The sequence below is a fragment of the Centruroides vittatus genome, unplaced genomic scaffold (assembly GCF_030686945.1).
Source record: "Centruroides vittatus isolate TY-2023 unplaced genomic scaffold, ASM3068694v2 contig_374, whole genome shotgun sequence".
Lineage (NCBI taxonomy): Eukaryota > Metazoa > Arthropoda > Arachnida > Scorpiones > Buthidae > Centruroides > Centruroides vittatus.
The window spans coordinates 1,047,405-1,066,960 of NW_027122196.1; the positions used below are offsets into that span (position 1 = coordinate 1,047,405).

General features: G+C 31.8%; 1 protein-coding gene across 2 annotated transcripts; it reads right to left on the bottom strand.

Moving 5' to 3' along the window:
- Positions 1 to 383: 383 nt before the first annotated feature.
- On the bottom strand, positions 384 to 18,620 carry LOC136975525 (microcephalin-like). 2 transcript variants are annotated; one of them, XM_067270592.1, is made up of 7 exons: positions 17,715 to 18,620; positions 14,702 to 14,861; positions 8,669 to 8,746; positions 8,371 to 8,496; positions 2,208 to 2,307; positions 782 to 852; positions 384 to 560 (listed from the first exon to the last, which is right to left on the bottom strand). In XM_067270592.1, the coding sequence occupies exons 1-6, from the start codon at positions 17,900 to 17,902 to the stop codon at positions 809 to 811; spliced, it is 696 nt and encodes a 231-aa protein (XP_067126693.1). In that variant the 5' UTR covers positions 17,903 to 18,620; the 3' UTR covers positions 384 to 560; positions 782 to 808. The 2 variants fall into 2 exon arrangements, with proteins under 2 accessions (XP_067126693.1, XP_067126692.1); XM_067270591.1 differs by having other exon boundaries at positions 384 to 852; positions 17,715 to 18,619.
- Positions 18,621 to 19,556: the final 936 nt, after the last annotated feature.

The window sequence follows — 19,556 nt, forward strand, 5'->3', positions numbered from 1 at the left end:
TGCTAATAATGAGTAAAGTCTTCATTAAATCTGACCCCTCTCTCAACCTTTAACCACCAAAATTTAACAGTATCAATCCCTGTAATAAACATCTCTGAAAAGTTTCAAAAATTTTCAACAAAAGATAGGAATTATTAAGCTTCAAAGTGGGTGAACAAAATTATGCCACCACACATGCACTAACATCTATACATACAGAAAAAACCTGCAACTTTTTTTTTGTGTACATTTCTGACATTTCAATGTCCTGAGTTCAAAAATGTAAAATCATGAGGGTCTTTTTAACTGATACATATAACAGAAAAAAATATGGCAAACAGCCAGGAAAATAAAATGAAGGTATTGGTTTGGTTGTTTAAAATGAAAAAAATTTATTCTTTACATTTATTTATTTTTTAGACCTGTTTATTGTATACAGTCTCACAAGTTCTATATTGTATTTCTACATAAGATGCACAGGATATACAGCATATAGAATCTTCACTATAGGCTACATATAGTTTAAATAAAAATACAGAAATAAAGATTTCTCTTTCTCAACTGATGAAAGCAAGAACTTACTACAAAAAATTATAATTGGTTATTAATTGAAAATACACATATTGCAAATGAATTAAAATTCTTTTTATTTGACTATGCTTAAAAATATATTTTAAAGTATAATTTTCTCACTTCACATATAACATTTAAAATTATTCTCAATATTTTTTTCCTATAAATAGGAAAAAATTTTTATTTATATTGAAATAATACACATTAAGTAATAAAATATGTCACAAACATGAATACGTAATTATCTTCAAAAATATTATGAATCTCGAAAGGGGATAATTTTACCTTCAGTAATACAATCTGAAAATATATAAAAAATAATTATCATTTAATAATTAATTATGTATCTAGATAACAAATATCAAAAGCAATAAGTCAGAACATCATATCAACCAAATTTGACATCTCACAATACATAAAAAAGACACCTTTTGTGACATTTTCATTATTATAGTCAAACCACAGTTTCCAAACACATTTCGTTTCTAAATGTTATTCTAAAACTGAACCAAATTTTCCCATAAGACAACATAGAATGGATTAAACCATTCCTGACTCCCAAAATAAAGCCTTTTTTTACTTTTTTAGCTGTATTTCATACTAAAAATGCAATGTAATATTGTATATAACGTCATATATAAATAATGTATTACACATAATGAAATTTTGTTATTTAATTTGACTTAAGCACCTTTAAAAACAAATTCTTGGATGTTGTTTATATTGTGTGAATGTTAATTAATACAGTTTTTATTAATTTGATTTAAATTCAACTGCAACTCTTACCAAAAAACAGAAGTTGCATCTTTCCTGACCGAATGTGCATTAAAATCTAATTCAAATAACAATATCATCGATGATTCACGTTATACAATCTAATGATGTGCACCATCTTGGCTCCACTAACTTCTGAATCAGTAGTCCTGTCGCTGATTGCTTGGGCCATTGACTTTCTTTAACATAAAAAGTATAGGGAGTTGACCATTTGTGTCTTCTTTTGTTAAGAAGCTTGTTTAGCAACTGGGGCAAATATGAGTTCAAAATTCTGTTTGTGAACTGATTTGAAAAAAAAAAAAAAAAAATCAAAATTTGATTGTATTATTATTATTTTTTAACTCTCTATCCTGTGGGCATTAAGAGGGCATCTTTTCAGCAAGCCCATTATAAGTTGCCAGGCCACAATGGCAGCCAGATGGTGAGGAATAGGGTGTAACATATCCAGATGGTCACCCATGAAAAATTCCTGAAGGTTTTTTTGGCATGTCCAGATTTGATTCTGAGTCTTCCAGAGTAATAGGCTGCCACCTTAATCATCTGGCCATCTACATTTTGACTATCAGTATAATCACATCTGATAAAAGTTGTTACAATTAAATTGATTATAATGCTTTGAACCGAGACAGGTATAACTAAGACAGACATTCATATTTCAAAACATTGAACAATTTTCAGTATTTTTCATGATTAAAACTATAAAATTGTAAAATAAAGCTAAGAAAAAGTATCCAAAATGACATGAATGAAATTAGGAATGATATATTAAAACTGTGTTATAATTTATAAAAAATACTTTCTGCTTTCAATAATTTTTTTTTAAATTTTATTAATAATTATATTAAATAAAATCAGATAATATAGTATACATTTATACTTACCAAATATCCATTTATCACTGACAGATACTATTTTTCTTTTACAATTAGAACTGTCCATAGAGCCAATAAAAATGTCGCACTTCTCAAGCGAATTTGTAATCTGAGTAATTCATAAATTTATTAGTATTTGAAATTATATCAAGAAGTAAATACTATAAAAAATTTTTTAAACAAATCTGTGGGTGCATGCAAGAACCTGATATGTAACATTTAAAAAAAATTGAGCTAAGGATCTGTACATGAGTGCAATTTATTGGTAAAGCTTGCCTGAAATTGACAATGCAATATAAACAACAATAATTGTCCATAGTCATCATAATTAACTAGTCTAAATGTAAAACTCATAGCATTTCTGTGCAAAAATGATGCATTGTAAACAGAGAGCAGATGTTCACAGGAGGCAGGTTCTTGTATTCTCGGCTACTTACAGAATAACTTCCCTCAGGACGGATGACACAAACTTATTGCATGGTCAGATTATGTGGAGGTAAGAATAAAAACAAAAATATTGTTGCTGTATAATACCATATTGTGCAATGTAAAGCTAGTGGAAGAAGTCTAGCATAAATTTCCTTATCAGGGTCACACATTACTAGACTGCGACCATGACTTCGATGTCATAGAAAAAAATAAAATAAAATACACACTGTTACAGTGTATACCCTATAACAGTACTTCCAACTTATTAAACAGTGCAAAACACTGTTTTGGAGTGGAGCATGGAGCCAGATCCTGGAACAGTGGGGAACATGGGTTTTTGCCCAAAGCTGGAGCAGAGCCGGAAAACAGATAATTTTGATGGCTCCATTGTGTCAGTTTTTTAAATAATATTTTTCGATATTTAGCAAGCATACAATTATGTAATGACCATTAATTATTCAATTGACTGTTAATTTGAAATTTGGCAACAGCATGGTCTTGTTCTGCCTTTGCATACCACTTCTGTTGGCATGTCATCACTTGCAACAACTGTCAATTTGAATGCAGTGGGAAGGTGAATGATCACATATTCAGTGAAGCATCATAAAAAGTGAAATATTTAATAATTTCATAGTAAAATAAATATATTTATATTACAACCAGGTATGTCTTATGTATGGATAATACTTAATATACTAGAAATTTCCCTGTTGAGTATGATGGAATATTTTTTATGAGAAAGTAGAGATTGAAGAATTGAGAAGTTTCAAGTCGGGCTTGACATTGTGATGTTTCTGCAGCCCTCGATGAAGTCATTCTTTCGTGATGTTGCTCAAGTTGGACTTCACGGCCTTTGGGGGCCTCGGTCGTTCTTATTCTTTTAGATCTACAATTTACCTGACCAATTTTATTCTTATGCTTTCCCCTAAGCATTTTTTCAACAAAATAGCATCTTTTTAATTCCATGTTGAGAAACAAAGATGAATTGTATGTACAGTATGTTACGTGAGTGATAACTAATTAATGATAACTTTCTAACTAATGGGCTTGTTGGATTGTTACTTTCAATTGGATAACAGAATGTCACATGATCACTATGGAAAGATTTTTTTAAAAACTTGTTTAACTTAAAAATTTAAACTCTGTTTTAAAATTTAACGAAGTAAATTGAAAATACACCATTTGCCAAAATATTTAAAACTGCAACTTAAGGGAAATTTCTCATCAAGCATGAACATCATTGCAACATAAGTGCAATCACTGATCCTAAAATCAATAAAACATTTATTCTGTAGCTATTTCCGCAAAATAAGTATTCTATACTTTCCATTGGAACATAAAAAGAATATAACCAAAATTTCATCTGGATTGGACAAAAATTGCACGAGTTGTAAGGAATTCTCACACACACAACAGCTTTCATATTATATTATATATGTTACATTATAATATTTTTATTATTTTTATTTATAATTTAATTTATATTTATATTATGCACACAGGATTTGAGTATCTGCGTCAAAAATGCAACAAATATGACATATGCCATAAAAAATTTGACAACAGATCCGTTTCTCAATGTGATGGGCCAAACAAAACAATTTCGTTGGAAGAAAAAACTGAGAAACATGATGTCCAACAATACAATGTGGATGATCATGTAGTGGGTTGAGGATCCTAGCCTTATACTACATAACTTGAAACCAAAAGTCAAAGTGATGCAATGTGGCATACATACTCTTCATTTGGCAATCTGGATGATTTAAGGGACATGCAAAGAACTTCCTTGAAAAATTCAGTAAGTTGTTGCGAAATTACAGACACCAAATATTTGCAGTATTTTACTTGAATTATATGAATTAATTCAACCACTGGACACTAATTTGTTTGGGTTCCATATATAGAATTATTGAATGGCTTTTCATCTTTCAATCTTACTGTAAACAATACTGCTCTCTTGTTGTGAATTGAAGTTATTGTTCACAATAACTTCAATTCTCTTGTCCCAGCAGCAACTACTTGTTCACAAGTAGCTGCTGCTGGGACAAGAGAATTGACATCAAGCAAAACTGAATGGAAAGAGATAAAAAAATTGAGAAATATCTTGGCAAAGCCACACCATACAACTATCAAACTCCCAGCCTCTGACATAACTTCTGGAATTTTCATGAAACAGTGGCATAAACTTGCTGAAAGTCTTCAACACAGTGCAGGAGAAACTGTAATGGGAGTTTTATCCTTCATGCAAAAATGAGAGGAGAAACTCTTTCAAAATTTTATTGCTGGAATTTACATCAATCCATGCTACAGGATTTTGCTGAGTCCACAGCAAATAATGAAAGAAAAAGAAGGACTCTTAAATAGAGCCGGATGACTTGAAAAACAAGATTTTTCAAGCCATCCTTCAATATAGTGCAAATGAGTGAAGGATTCGAATTTTCAATAGAACCATCTCAGACAAGTTTTCAATTATTGCAACAAGAATATGATACTTCCAAAAGCACTTCAGAAAATGATGATTTTGAAAAAAAACTCAATAAACAAAAATATGCAGACGAGTTTCTGAACTACAAAGTTCAAGTGAAGAAGAATTCAAATGACATTTTCGTAAAGATTACAATACAACATAGAATATGGTCAGGCTCAAAATAAAATCGGTATTTGAGGTAATTAAAAATTACCCAAAGAGCATTCAAGCCATGTGTCATATTGCATCAAAGATACCTACTACTCAAGTGAGTGTGGAGAGATTTTCCACTCTAAAATTAATATTAAATGTCCATTGACTAAAAATGAAAGATGATTTACTTTCTGCTATTTTATTTCATAGAATGAATAAGGAATAATGATGTTGTGTCACTATGAGATAGTCTATTTTATTTTTTTAACTTTTGAACTTAAGTATTTCTTTTCAAAAATTTTTTCTTAATGAATAGAGCAAGCATTTTATTGCTGGAACAGTGCATGGAGCAAAGCAATAAAAAATTGATATGCTCCAAATGCATGGTGTAAAGCAAATGTCAATAAAATCTGTCATTAGCTCCTAGTTTACAGGAAAACATGCATCAATAAACAGCCTGTGTGTTTTCAGAAAGCATAGCGGATAAAAGCAGCCAGCAACAAACCTGGTTGTCTCTTTTTGGCTTATTCCCACAAAGAACATTCAGAGTGGCAAGATGTAATCGTCATCAAAAGAGGAAAACCAAACAACAGAAGTGTCCTGCTACTGCTCCACAAAGGCATCCATTGACTAAACCACAAGACATTCAAAAATTTATGGCCTACATTTCCACTCAGTACCATGCATATTATGAAGGTTTCCAAGCAAGGCAGAACACTCCAAGAAAGCTTTGAAGGCTAACTTTAAAACATACAAAAGCTGATGATGATGATTTTAGTGAAGTAGAACAATTATCAGATAGTGGTACAGTAGTGACAATGATTAATATAACATATAAGATTCTCGCACATACATGTGCAGATTTTCAAATGTACAATAGTCAATAAAGTTATTGTTATGTGATAACAACTATTTCATATATTTTCTGGATTTTACAAGAGCCTAATGCAATTGCTAAATGCTACAAGAGCTTAATGAATGTTTCACAATACAAACAAAACCTTCCATCAAATTACAAATTATCACTTGCAGCAACAGAATACAAACCTTTATGCCAGAATATCTTGAAATGTCATTTTTTCTACATATCAGGTTCTTGCATGCACTCACAGAAATGTATAGGTATTTCATATTATAAAAATGGCTTAATATAAAAAAATAGCCTAAAGTTTATTAATATGTAAAGTTATAATTAGATTTTGTAAAACAAATATAATTTTAACTGACAAAATCTGTGTAATTAATTATTATTCTCAGTAATGAAATTTACCAAGATCAGAAAAGTGACTCTTCAAAAGACACTGGTAATGTAGAAATTGACATTGACAGAGAGTTCTTGGCCTTCTATGATGTGTAAATATCATAAATTTGTTACCAGTACATAAAATTTCTTATACCTTGTACATTCTTGTATTTTGTAATTATTTGTTACATAAAAATTTCTTGTACCATAGTATGTTAAAAATAATTGCTAAAATTCCTTTATAATATAAAAAACAAGTACCTAAATAAAAACATTAAATGAATTGAAATAAAAAATTAAAATGAGACTTTTTCCTGAAAGTTTTGGCCAAAAATATGGGTGTGCATTATGCATTATGGGTGTATAATCAAAACTCTTATTTTTTAAGTGTACTTTAGTGTTTTGAGAAATACTAATTCTTATAACAATATTTGTAACAATAATAAATACAGGGTTCCTACTCAAATTTTTGTTTTCAATTTCCTGATTTTCCCTGACCAACTTTGTCTAAATTCCCTGACCCTCACATTTCTTACAGTGTGGAATATCGACATAATAAAACAGCATTTTATTTACTGTAAACATTGATTGAGTATATCTATCCCTTTTTTTGCACAGTTGATATGTTTCAAAGATTGCAACATTAAAAAAATACAGCACATACATCCTGTAGAAAAATGTTTGATAGAATCCACAACTTCAATGTAATGAAAAAATAAGCAGTAAATGAAACATGAGCTTTTTATTTTATCATCATTTATCATTATTATTTGTATGTAAATCTAGAAATACAAGATAGCATAAAATCAACAAACAGTATTCTTTGATATACAAATAGTACTGTACTGTGCTTAAAATGAACTCTTGACTTAGAAACACATAATTTTAAAACCAGTCTTTCAACAAAAAGAGTAACGTTTTTTTAAACAGCAACAAATTTAACAAAAAGTTAAATTTAAAAATTTTCAAATAACTACAGTATATCTATTACAGGTATGATCCCTAAATTTGCCAAAATCAATGGATATTTGTTACCCAACATCATTTCTGTTAAACTAATTATTAAACTATGTATCGAAATTGCGGAAATTAATGGGGAGGAGGAAAAATACACTTGCAGTACAGTACTTTCAAGGAAAATCGTAACAACAAATGTAAAAAACTACTAGTCAGCACCAGCATTTTACTGTAAATGTCAGGTAGCTATTTATAATCTTTTACGTTGTATAGTAAAGTTTTAAATGTGAAAAACAATTTAATTACGGATTTTTACTGATCTATTTAGCTATTTTGAAGTGAACATTCTAATAAATTACAATTTAGAGTTTTAAAAGTTTGTAAACTAATTTTTAATTCTAATTAACAAATTCATCTTTTTATAATTGCTAAATTATTAAAATTAAAAATTAAACACTATTACATAATAGTAATTTATCCTGTTATTAATCCACAACTGTAAAATTATATGGCTTAAGAATGGTGAAAAAAGCCATTTCGGATTCAAAACAGATTCTGGTATATTTTCTTATTAAAGATTGCAGCATTACTTCTTACTGCCTGCAAATGGCTGTGCTTGGTCAGCCATATTCAACAAGCAAACAAAATCAACAAGGCAGCTAAGGAGACAAATTCCCTGACTTTTTGACAATTTTTGACAAATTCCCTGACTTTCCATGACCTTTTCCAAACACTAATGAAAATCCCTGACTTTCCAGGTGCGTAGGAACCCTGTAAATAGATACTACTGTATTAAACAATATTTCAGAAAATAACCAAGATTACAAAACAGACTTTTCATTGTGAAAAAATCTGCCAATATTAATGTTAAATTTGATCCAACACATGTTTCAATTATACTAAAAATTTATAATTATCATTACCTTTCCTCCATACAGGTGAATTAATTTTTCCAACATAAATTTTGAAACTGAACAATCAGAACCAATAAAGAAGTGACCAAGATGATGTAAAATGGTTTTTGTAATTGATGATGGTTTTTCTGTAACCTATAATGGTATATAAATATAAATATTTCATTGAAAATAAAACATTATATCATAGTATAACTTGTTTTGCACATCTCAAGTTAGTAAAAACAAAAGTTAATGCTAAACATTATTTCCTTTAAAAACATTCATATTTAATGACTATGTTAATATTAATATAAAAAATATTCACTTTAGCAGCAGGAAAATGATTGGTGAGTACAAACTGTTTCTCTGGTAACCAAGATCCATTTCTTTCAGACTGAAGAATCTAATTTTGTTAAAAAATTATAAACTTTTTAAACACTTTAAATTTCAACGCTATAATTTAAACAATTTGATAATAGCAAGGTTGAGATTGAAGTTTTAAATGCGGAAATGTGTACTTCGGTCATTCAGCGCCACTTTCCTGTAAGCCTAGAAGTTTGGCAATAGCCTTTGGAATGTCAAGCATGATTCCACTGACTTTCCAAATGCCATTGTCAAACTTCTAGGCTTACAGGAGAGTGGCGCCGAACGTCTGATGTACACATTTTCGCATTTAAAACTTCGCCCTCAACCTCGCTAATGATAAAAAATGTGTGAAATTAAATTACAGTCGAGTCTGCATAAGTCGTCACAGGTATAACTATCACCGATAGTTAAGTAGTCAGTTTTCTGTGGTCCCAGCCGACTTACATAGGTATTAATGTTAAAAAACTCTGGCTTACTCGACACCATTTAACTCGTCACCACTGAATAAATGGACATACTTTTGCTGTCCCACACTCGTTTAGATGTCTGATAAGTTGACTCCCTTCCTGAAAAAAAGAGAAGGGGAGTTGACTTATTTATTAATATATATGTTAATGTTAAAGCTCAAAAGCAGTTAATGTGTACATTACCTAGCTAATCTCCAGATTAACTAGGATGATCCATTAAAGTTTCAAAAATTGTTCCATTTCTCAAATTACCTAGATATTGTGCAGATTATCTAGGTAATCTGCACATTACCTACTAGGCACTCGGTAAAGTGAAAATAAGAGCTTTGCTAGAACAACAGCAACGTTTCTGTACGCTAAATTAACATAATGTTATTTATTTAATTTTCGATATCTAAAGAATCAAGTTAATACAATCAAACAATCAACAAATTAGTTGATAGAATAAATTATCAATCAATTAAAAAACTGTAATACAAAAAATCAAACGGTTTAAAATAATATTATAATTAGGGAAATGAATTTGCAAAACATATAATAAAATTGTGCTTACTTATTAGTGCAATCTAAAGATTGGTGAAACTGAGTTGCATAGCAATTGGTTTTTGCAACAAGCACACCTATTTGTGGTACATTTAGATTTGCAGCACATTTTCTGAAACCCTGTCCAGTACCAAAGTACTGTTTTAATTATTACGCCTTTGTGTCCTTTTTATCTTAATTTAAATTTAATTTGTATACTAGTACTTTTTATATATTAACAGGACTTATTATACTGGAAAATATGGATGCAGATATTTAGCCTTACAGATCAAAAATAATGTTTTTTATTTAGTTCACCTGTGGTGAACTAAATATTAATTTAAATTAAATTTAAATTTAAAAAAAAGTATTGTTTTATTGCTGTTTGACGTAAAGATACAGCAGGGACATCATCTTTCATTAAAAATCTCTCTTTAGAAACATTGAATTCAGATTTTGCATACAATTGTTTTAAAATACCCATTTTAGTACCAAGTTTATAAAAGCCATCCTCTGTCTTACTAAGAACCACAGCTAAAATTGAGCATGCATCAGTTTTTGCTCTGTCTTCTTCAGGAAGTAGTAGGGAAAGGAAATGAGAGAAGCAAACTTTTGAACTTTAACAATACGGAAGCAGTTAATGTGCAGATTACCTAGGTAAAATGCAGAAAACTTTTGATTCCGCACGTTAACGGATCAACCTAGTTAATCTGTAGATTAGCTAGGTAATGTACACATTAATGGCTTTCAACCTTCAGTGGTAACATATATATATTAATAAAAATGCCTTAGCATTTTATGTATTTTTATATATAAAATAATAACAGATAAACAAAAATGAAAATATACAATCTATATCAGGGGACACCAAACATTTTTGATCGTTGACCTCCTACAACTTTTCGAAACCTCATATCAACCCCAACCAAAAAGTTTGTGTTACAAGCAAAAAAAAAAAAAAACTCTTACTACTTTAATATATTTCTTTTGATTTTACACTTTTTACATTTATTGTATATATGTCAATAATAATTTTTATAACTGACAATTAATGAGACAGATAAGTTTGATAATCCTTAGCAAGATTAGCAATATTCGGTTCAAAATTTGTAAGTTTTAGTCTTTTCATCAACCCCCAATAATGTTATAGTTACCCCTGCTTTAAGGGGATTGATATTGACCACTCTGGCGACCTCTGATCTATATCAACATCACGGCAGAATCCGATTTTGCATTTTCTCACATCATGCGTTATTTGTAGCAGTGTTTCACATTTCTGTTAGAAATGAGTGTCTGAAAGCTAACAATGCTTAGACTGAAGGAAAAATACAAACTTGTGTCTGAATTTGAATGTAAGAAAATTTGGCAAACCGAATTTGCAAATCAAAAAACTTCCAAGAATAACATTGATGGGAATCCTAAAAAAAAAAAACAAACAAACAAACAAACAAAGGAAATTAAGAAACTTTTTCTTGGATTTTCATCGCAGCTGTCTCAAATTGACGTCATAAAGATGTCAAAGATGCTCTGGTACATTGGCTAAAGCAAATTCGTTCGTCAAATCTTCCTGTTTCAGGACCAATACTGAAACAAAAGGCAATGGAAATCGCTGGGGTACTTGGAGTAGAAACCAACTTTAGTGCCAGTGATGAATGGTCAGAGAGATACATTGTACTACTGTATTTTCCTAATTGTAGTTTTGTGGTTTTTTTTCAACTTTGCTTTAGTCATCATATCAGATAACTCAACACATTTCCACTTCCCCTTGGGGTATTGACTTATGCGGACTTGACTGTATATTCCTAAACTATTAAGCAATAGGATAAAAATTTAATACCTGCAAAAAATGATTTATTTAAAAAACATTTATATTATGGAAATAATAGTAAAATTGAAATAACGGAAGGAAATGTAGTAGTATATTATTTTCAATGTAGTTGTGGAAGAGAAAAAATACATAAATGAAACAAAAATAAGGTGAAACAAAAATAAAACTTAAAATGCATATAAAGAAAGCAACTAAAGAAAATTACTCAAATTCAGCAGTAGCCAAGCATTACAACAAAAAATGATGCGAAATTAATTTAAATATGGTAAGAATAAAAAAAAAATGAATTTAAACAATAATTATTTGAGTATATTTATATAAAAAAAACAATGTAATAGAATACTGAATATAACTTCCTCAAAACTGGAACAGTACAGTACATATAGATTCGAACATATACCTAAGCACTAATTTTCCAGCAAATAAACGTAAACAAACCTATACTTCGAACGTTTTCAGCCACAAATTTATTGGCCTTCTTCAGGAAAACAATGGAAAAAAAGGCGTTCTATAAATAGAACAACACCGCATTGTAAATTTCAAAAGATCGTAAACGGCTGTGACATATAGTGTGTGATGTATTTTATGAGTCTGTTTCCAAACCGTTGAAACAGGAATGACATCGGTGTTGATGCAGGTTCCACTCCTGCTAGCCATGTATATCTCCACTGCCTCTAAAATTTTAATATCTTGCCGGTCAAAGACCTTGTGAATTAGCTTGGCCTGGTCCCAACAGGGGGAAATCCCCAGATCGCTGGCATAACGAGCTAAAACAGTATTGGTGTTTCCTTTTAGCATGTCGTATTTGTGATCTTTTAGTCTTGCCTGCAGCAATATGTACGTGAATCCTATGTACGACAGTATTCTGTCAAACCTCTCATCATGTAGGGGAATGCAGTAAATCCCAGGAACCATTGCGTCCTTAGCTCTGCCCTTCGCGTTTGACAGAAGGCGGAAAACGTTGGGTTTCCTTTTGTATATCAGGAGTACGTTTCTATTCTTTGCAATCCTTCTATAGATGCAAAGTAGCGATGGTTCATAGTCTAAGACCACCCGATTTGTTTCAGCTTTGTTGACGATGTTGGATGACTGGGCCAAATATTTTGATGCAAGCTTGTCAATAAAGTTGCAGCTTATCCATGGTTGGCTGCTACCTGTTTAAGATGTTCAAGCTCCTTTTGCGTATCCGACGAGTATGTAGAATGTGTGTAGGCTCTGGCTACCAGTGCACGGAAGGCAGAAGTTTTATAAGACCATGGATCAGCTGAATTGGCTGGTATGAAATGGGAGCGTATGTATCTTTGCAGTAAACAGCTGTGATGATTTTGTTGTCACCCACTTGAATCCTGATGTCTAAGAAGTTCATAGTATTACGACTTTCCTGATCCAACTTTAGCGTTAACCCATAGCTATTATTATTAAACAGATTTAACACCTCACTAATGTCTGGACGTCTCCTCCATACAATGAAAATGTCATCGACATATCAGGTGTAAAAAAGGATGTTGTGCATGATGTTTTTCAAGGACCGCTCTTCCAACTGTCGTATGACCATTCACAGAGATCCCCTGAGATGGGGCTACCCATGGGTACTCCTCGTTTTTGGATGTAGATGCATTGGTTAAAATAAAAAGAGGATAAATAGCATAATAAGTGAGTGAGCTCTAGTATTTGTGAGTAGTATAATTGAGCATCAGGAGTAGAGCTTAGAAAGAAATCTCTCAATGCACAGAAGCAAGGCTTTAATCTTATAGATGGAAACATGGAAACAAAATCGAAGACAGTAAAGTACTCTTCTCCATTCAAAGTAATGGCAGCCAGTTTGGAGAGAAGTGCACAAGAATCTGAGACCGTGTATGAATACGACTGAAGGTGTTGCCTTAACCTGTGGTATATGCATTGCTCCAATACGAACGTTGGGGATCTGGCTTTATCGATCACTGCCATAATTGTTGATCAGGTTTGGGCGTTTTAACAAAGGCGAAGAGGTGTGGAGTGTCAGGGGAGCTGACCACTGCGTGCTGCAGGCCTAGTATGGATGCAAGGCCACTGCATGTGAACCTAGTGACACGACCTTGTAGTTTAGTTATATATGAGGCCTCAGAGAGCTGACATTGCATGTCCACTATGTATTGTTGCAATGTATTGACATATGTAGACCTTTTCATGACCACGACTGCCTTGCTTTTATCAGCCTTGACCAATGTGTTGTTCTGTGATCTGAGCCAATTTTTACGTCTTTTGATGTACTGCCAAATTGTATTACTCTATGGTTGGTGTTTGTGTTCTTCAATAGTAAATACAGCTTTCCATCTAAGATACTCTCTGCTGGAATCTGGACACTTATTATTTCCAGAAGATAGTAATTTCTCCATGTTCAGTATAACTGAGTATGGATTAGGTGCAGTAGGTTGAGGCACGAACATCAGACCAAATTGTAAGGTCTTACGGAAGTATTCAGGAGGTGAAATGTCCCAGCAAACTATAACGTTGTTGATTTCTGTTATGGGATGCTTCCTTTGCATTTTGTTTATCCATGCCATCTTTTTGTCATATCTTTGTTGCAACCTACATCGAAAAGATGCTTCTAGGTCAACGATACTCGTATTAACATGCTTCAGGATATTGCTGTCCTGTTGATATAATTCTTCCTCTAAGTTGACGAGGAAGAATTTCCGTTGTTTTCCTGAAGAAGGCCAATAAATTTGCAGCCAAAAACGTTTGAAGTGTAAGTTTATTTATGTTTATTTGCTGAAAAATTAGTGCTTAGGTATATGTTCAAATTCAATGTAATAGAATTAATAATAATTTAGGAAAACCAATACTCTATACATGATACTATTCCAATAATGGAATAGTATCATTTATAGAGGGCATAATGGAACTGTCAAGTATAATATCATGGTTTTTAAAAACTTTTTATACAATTGTTATAGAACCTGATGAAGAGGAGCCTTCAGGTCCAAAACACACAAAAAGAAAGTACAAGTGAAAATAGATATTTTGTTTGGACTTTTGACTAAGATTTCTTCTCTTTGCTAATCAGAAACTTCATCAGTATAATAAGTCTCATTAATAAGCCAAGTGTAAGTAGACAATATATACATAGAAATGTAAAAAGTAAGAACAAAGAGGTAAAAGAATTAAACTATAATTATTTTAGAAATTTTCTTACCCAATCCAATGAAAGTATCCAACAATCTTGTGCCATAGCCAGTAATACATTTATAGTTCGCTTGCCAGAAGAAATTAAATGTGTGGTATTGTTATGAATATATTTTACTATTCGGAAGCGTTTCAGTTTCCATACAACTCTAATTACAGTTTGTTGTTCACTAGAAAATAAAATAAATAAATAAATAAATATATATATAATATACACATTCGTTGCCATAAAAATTAGCACTTTGAAGAGTTGTCATAATTGAACAAAATTGTACATATGAATGTAACAGTAATACGAGCAATTATTTATTGTGACATTGCCACAATGACATTTTTAATCATATTTTTAATTTATTTAATTTAAAATATATGCTCTGCACCTCAAATTAGTAGCAACTTACCCATGTACATCATACTTTTTCTTTAACAATAGAGTCAAGCCAGTCATCTATTAACTGCTTTCAGAGGAGAAGTTTTGAATTGAAATAATGTGACTTCCAGTTTGCATCCGAAGTTCATATATAGTTAATTGGGACCTCATGCCCCTAAGGTTTCCATATCTGATCTCATCTTTCATCTATCCAACTCCATTCTCGAGATTAAGGACAAACAGATGGACATTAGCGAGAATTTATAGATCTACAATTTTATTCAAATGGCAGCCCAATAAGCAAGTGATTACAAAATAAAAAAAGCAAAAGGATCCTTTATTGCAGGAAAAACTACAAATGAAAGGAGATTCCAGTACCCTGTTGGGCCACCTCTAGTGTGAATACACAATGTGATATGGACGGGCATAGAGACATACAGGTGCCATATGGTGTACCGTAACATCTCAGTCCACATTTGCTGCAAGCATTCCTCTAGTTCAGCCAAATTCTAGGCTGTCCAATTTGGCATCCCAGGTAATCCCAGACCTGTTCTATTGGTGACAAATAAGGGGATGGGCAGGCCAGGAAAGTGTGGTAATGTGGCAGAGGCAGTCCTGTGGCACATTTTCTGCATGTGGTCCAGCATTGTCCTGTTAGAAAATGGCTCTTGGGAGCCCTGTAATGAGAGACAACACATGTGGTTGCAGGATGTCACTACTGCTGGGTTGTCATGGTCCCTTGGATCACTACTAGAGGTAACCAGCTGTTATATGTGATGGCACCCCAGACCATCACACCAGCTGTGGGGACAGTGTGCCCCTCCAACACACAGACAGGATTGAGGCATTCAACATAGGGCCTCCAGACACAAACATGAGCATCAACAGTGCCCAACTGAATCTGGATTTGTCACCATAGAGGACCCAGTTCTGCTCCATTGTGGTCCAATCAAGTTGGGAACAACACCACTACAAACAGACAATGATGTAATGGCTACAACAATACCAAATGTTTCTCACCCATGTGCCTCAAAATGGTAAGATCAGACACAGGAATCTGTGTCCAGATTGCAAACAACACGGTTAGCACATGTGTGCACGCTTGTTGGAGGACCAGGCAGTCCTCTTAGCTAGTGGTCTATCAAGGACATCTGAACCTGAGCACCGTGTGTATGTAAGCTCTCTCTCATCCACTAATCCCACCTCTTCCTCACAGTGTTGTCAGAATGGTCTAGGTGGTAGGCTTTCAGTGAGTTGACCATCCAGCTTGTCTCAACCTGATGATCCTTCCCCTCTTTCAAACTTTGTTAGTTGTTCATTCAGTCTTTGATTGTGATGTAAAGTCATCTCTACTGATAAAGTATCCCTCTACAACAGGTAAACTACAAACAGGATGCTTTTGCATGCTTTTTTTATAGGCCAGGGGTGGGCAAGCAAGAGTTCAGTGGGAGCCAAAATGTAGGTTTTGCAAAATGCATGGAAGCAGCAGTTCTGTACTGTCGTGGTGGATAGTATGGTAAGGCGTGCAATTTTATTATATAATATAAATATAATATAAAACAAATATTGAATTTTTTTAATAAACATATTTTCACAAAATTATAAAAATAAAATTGCAGAAATAATAATAAAAAACAGAAATTAACCCTTTCAGCAAGAGACACATGTAACTCAAAAAGAGGTGCATGCGGCTCTCAGAGCCACATTTGCCCATGTCTGTTATAGGCCAAGGGGGGACACACTTTAACACCCTCTGCCAACATTACACAATGAGCCATCATGTTATAATCTAATCATTTCAATATCCTCTTGAGACTTATCTGCATGCCAAGTTTTGCAGCAATATGACAACTTCTTGATGCACTAATTTTTATGGCAATAAGTGTATTATTAGATTTTTCAAGTACCAGAAATTTTATTGATTAAAAATATTACTTACATAACTTAACATTGGAAGCTCTAATTAAAAATAAAATTTAAATTTTGGATACTGTAATAGTACAGAAGCTCCCTACTTACAAACAGGTTAAGTTTCTAAGGTTCTGTGTTAAAAAAGTTACCTAGAAGTACATCTGTACACAGAATAACCATTTATTGTTAGTGTTTAATCCTTTAACGTACTTAATAAAATACATTATGCTCTTTTACCCATTCACTACTGGTGTTTCAATTGCAATTTTCTCACCTAATAGACTTAGTTTTATAATGTCCAATATAGTTTCCACAATAATAGAGTGACACTTCTGGCACTTATCTTCACTGCTAGATCTACTATTACATTCATTTTTGATACTCTAATCATAAAATTTTATAAAAAATTGCAAACAATAGCAAAAACATGCTGTTACTGCAACATTACCAACTTGACATCACCTCAAAAGTGGAACCCCAGAATTTGTGCAAAAATGAAAAATGACAATATACAATAGAAATAAGACCACATAATTTATTATCGGCCATGAACTGACTTTGACACCACTCTGCAAGTGGCAACAGAACTTCATAATCCATGCAAAATTTAAATTTTAGATGAACAGTCAAATCATTTGTAAATCTAAAGTTCATAAGTAGGGGAGCACCTGTAATATATATTCTTTTTTAGAAGATTATATCAGTAATTAAGAATTTATAAATTTGAAATTCTCCTACTTACTCTAAAGACAAGCCTGTTATTAGAAGTGTCTCTGAATTTGAATTAACATTGGAAAAAATACTTTCAGTTAACTTAGTTTGATTGCTGCAATTACCAAATATTGTGGAATCTTGTTTTTGTATAATAGAAACTGGTGGATTTTCAGTATTATCCACTACTGAAAGAATGAAATCACTTTTTCCTTGCATTGATTTACAAATATTTGACTCTTCTTTTTTATTCAAATTCTTTTTACTTGTTTTTGAAACTAGTTCATTTTTTTTAAATAATGTATTTGCTTTTTTTGTATTTACTTTAAAAGTATCATTACTTTGATTTTCTTTGTGTTTTTCAAAACAATTATTTACTACTGTTTGATCATTTGATGAAAAATCTTTTTGTTGCAAATCATTTTTAAAATTAATTTTTGTTTTTGACTTATTATTTTGTTTCTTCTTTGTTTTATAATTTTTTACATTTTTACTTCTTTCATGGCTTTCCAAATTTTCATTTGTATCTTTAAGAATATTAAACTTTTCATTATTTGATTCTGAATTTATAGTTAAGCAAGTCCCACTTTCAAATGATTTTTCTAAATTTACATTATGCTTAATTACTGTTAATTCCTTTGAGGCATTAGCTGAAATGAAAAAAATAAAAAATTTAATTTTATTATATTATTTTAATTTTTATAATTTTCAAAACAAGTTTTCATATACAGTCAACACATACTATATATTGCCACCCTGGATTTGGGAAAAAATGACTTGTTTTTTCCAAAACTTCCCAAAAAATAATTTGTTCCATAGTAAATCAATAGTATAAACCTCCACCCCACTTTCTGCCATCTGTCAACCATGATTGAAAATATAATAGTCATTTTCCATACAAAATATTTTGAATAAACTGTCAGTTTTTTTTTATTGTCATAAAAATTAATTAAAGGAAATATTGTAGAAATGAGAGTTCTTAGAATCTTTAAAATGTGAGAAACAAGGAGTTTTGTCACAAGTAATGCTCTTTTCTTACTGAACTGATGGTTAAGAGTGACCATGACAACAGTTAATGTCTGCACATGGCCCAAACAACCATTAAAGAGTTCAGGATATACATTCTGACAGCCAAGCCTAGATCATTTTGTGTTTCAGATTCTTGCTGTAGAGTACATACTATACACTGTAATTGTTTTAGTCTTTATACAATAGAGAAGAAAACTATCCTTACAGACAGCACAAACAAGTAATCTGTGCATATAGTGAAACCCATCCAACATACTCTCAAAAATATATTGCTAGTCACTTTTCTCTTGTCTCAAAGAAAAATGTAAATAGATACACAGGAGATATTTTAAACTATAAAAGCAAGTTGATGAATGCAGAAAACAGAGCTGCTAGAAAACTGAAAGGTATAATGAAGTTGAAAAAGCATTAATGATATGAATTGCACAATTAAATGCAAAGATACAATCACAGGTGATGCAATAAGAAAGCATACAGAAATATTTGGACAGCAGATGAATATAAGCAGTTTTAGTTACAGCCAGCAACAGGTGAATGCATTGGTTTAAACAGCATCATGTCTTATCACAGCAAAAGAAATATGGTGAAACTGCTTAAGTTAATTTGGATGTTGTAGATGAGGGAAAAACTACTCTGTTGACAATAATAAACTATATGATATGAAAGATATGTATAACATGGATAAACCACTTTATATTGCCAATTGTAACCTGACAAAACTATTGTTTGTGTACCTGTGAAAGACTACAAGACGAATAAAGATAGAATCATGATTGCCTTATATTGTAATTAAGATGGTAATGACAAGAGAACTGCAACTATTATTGAAAGATCCACAAAGACC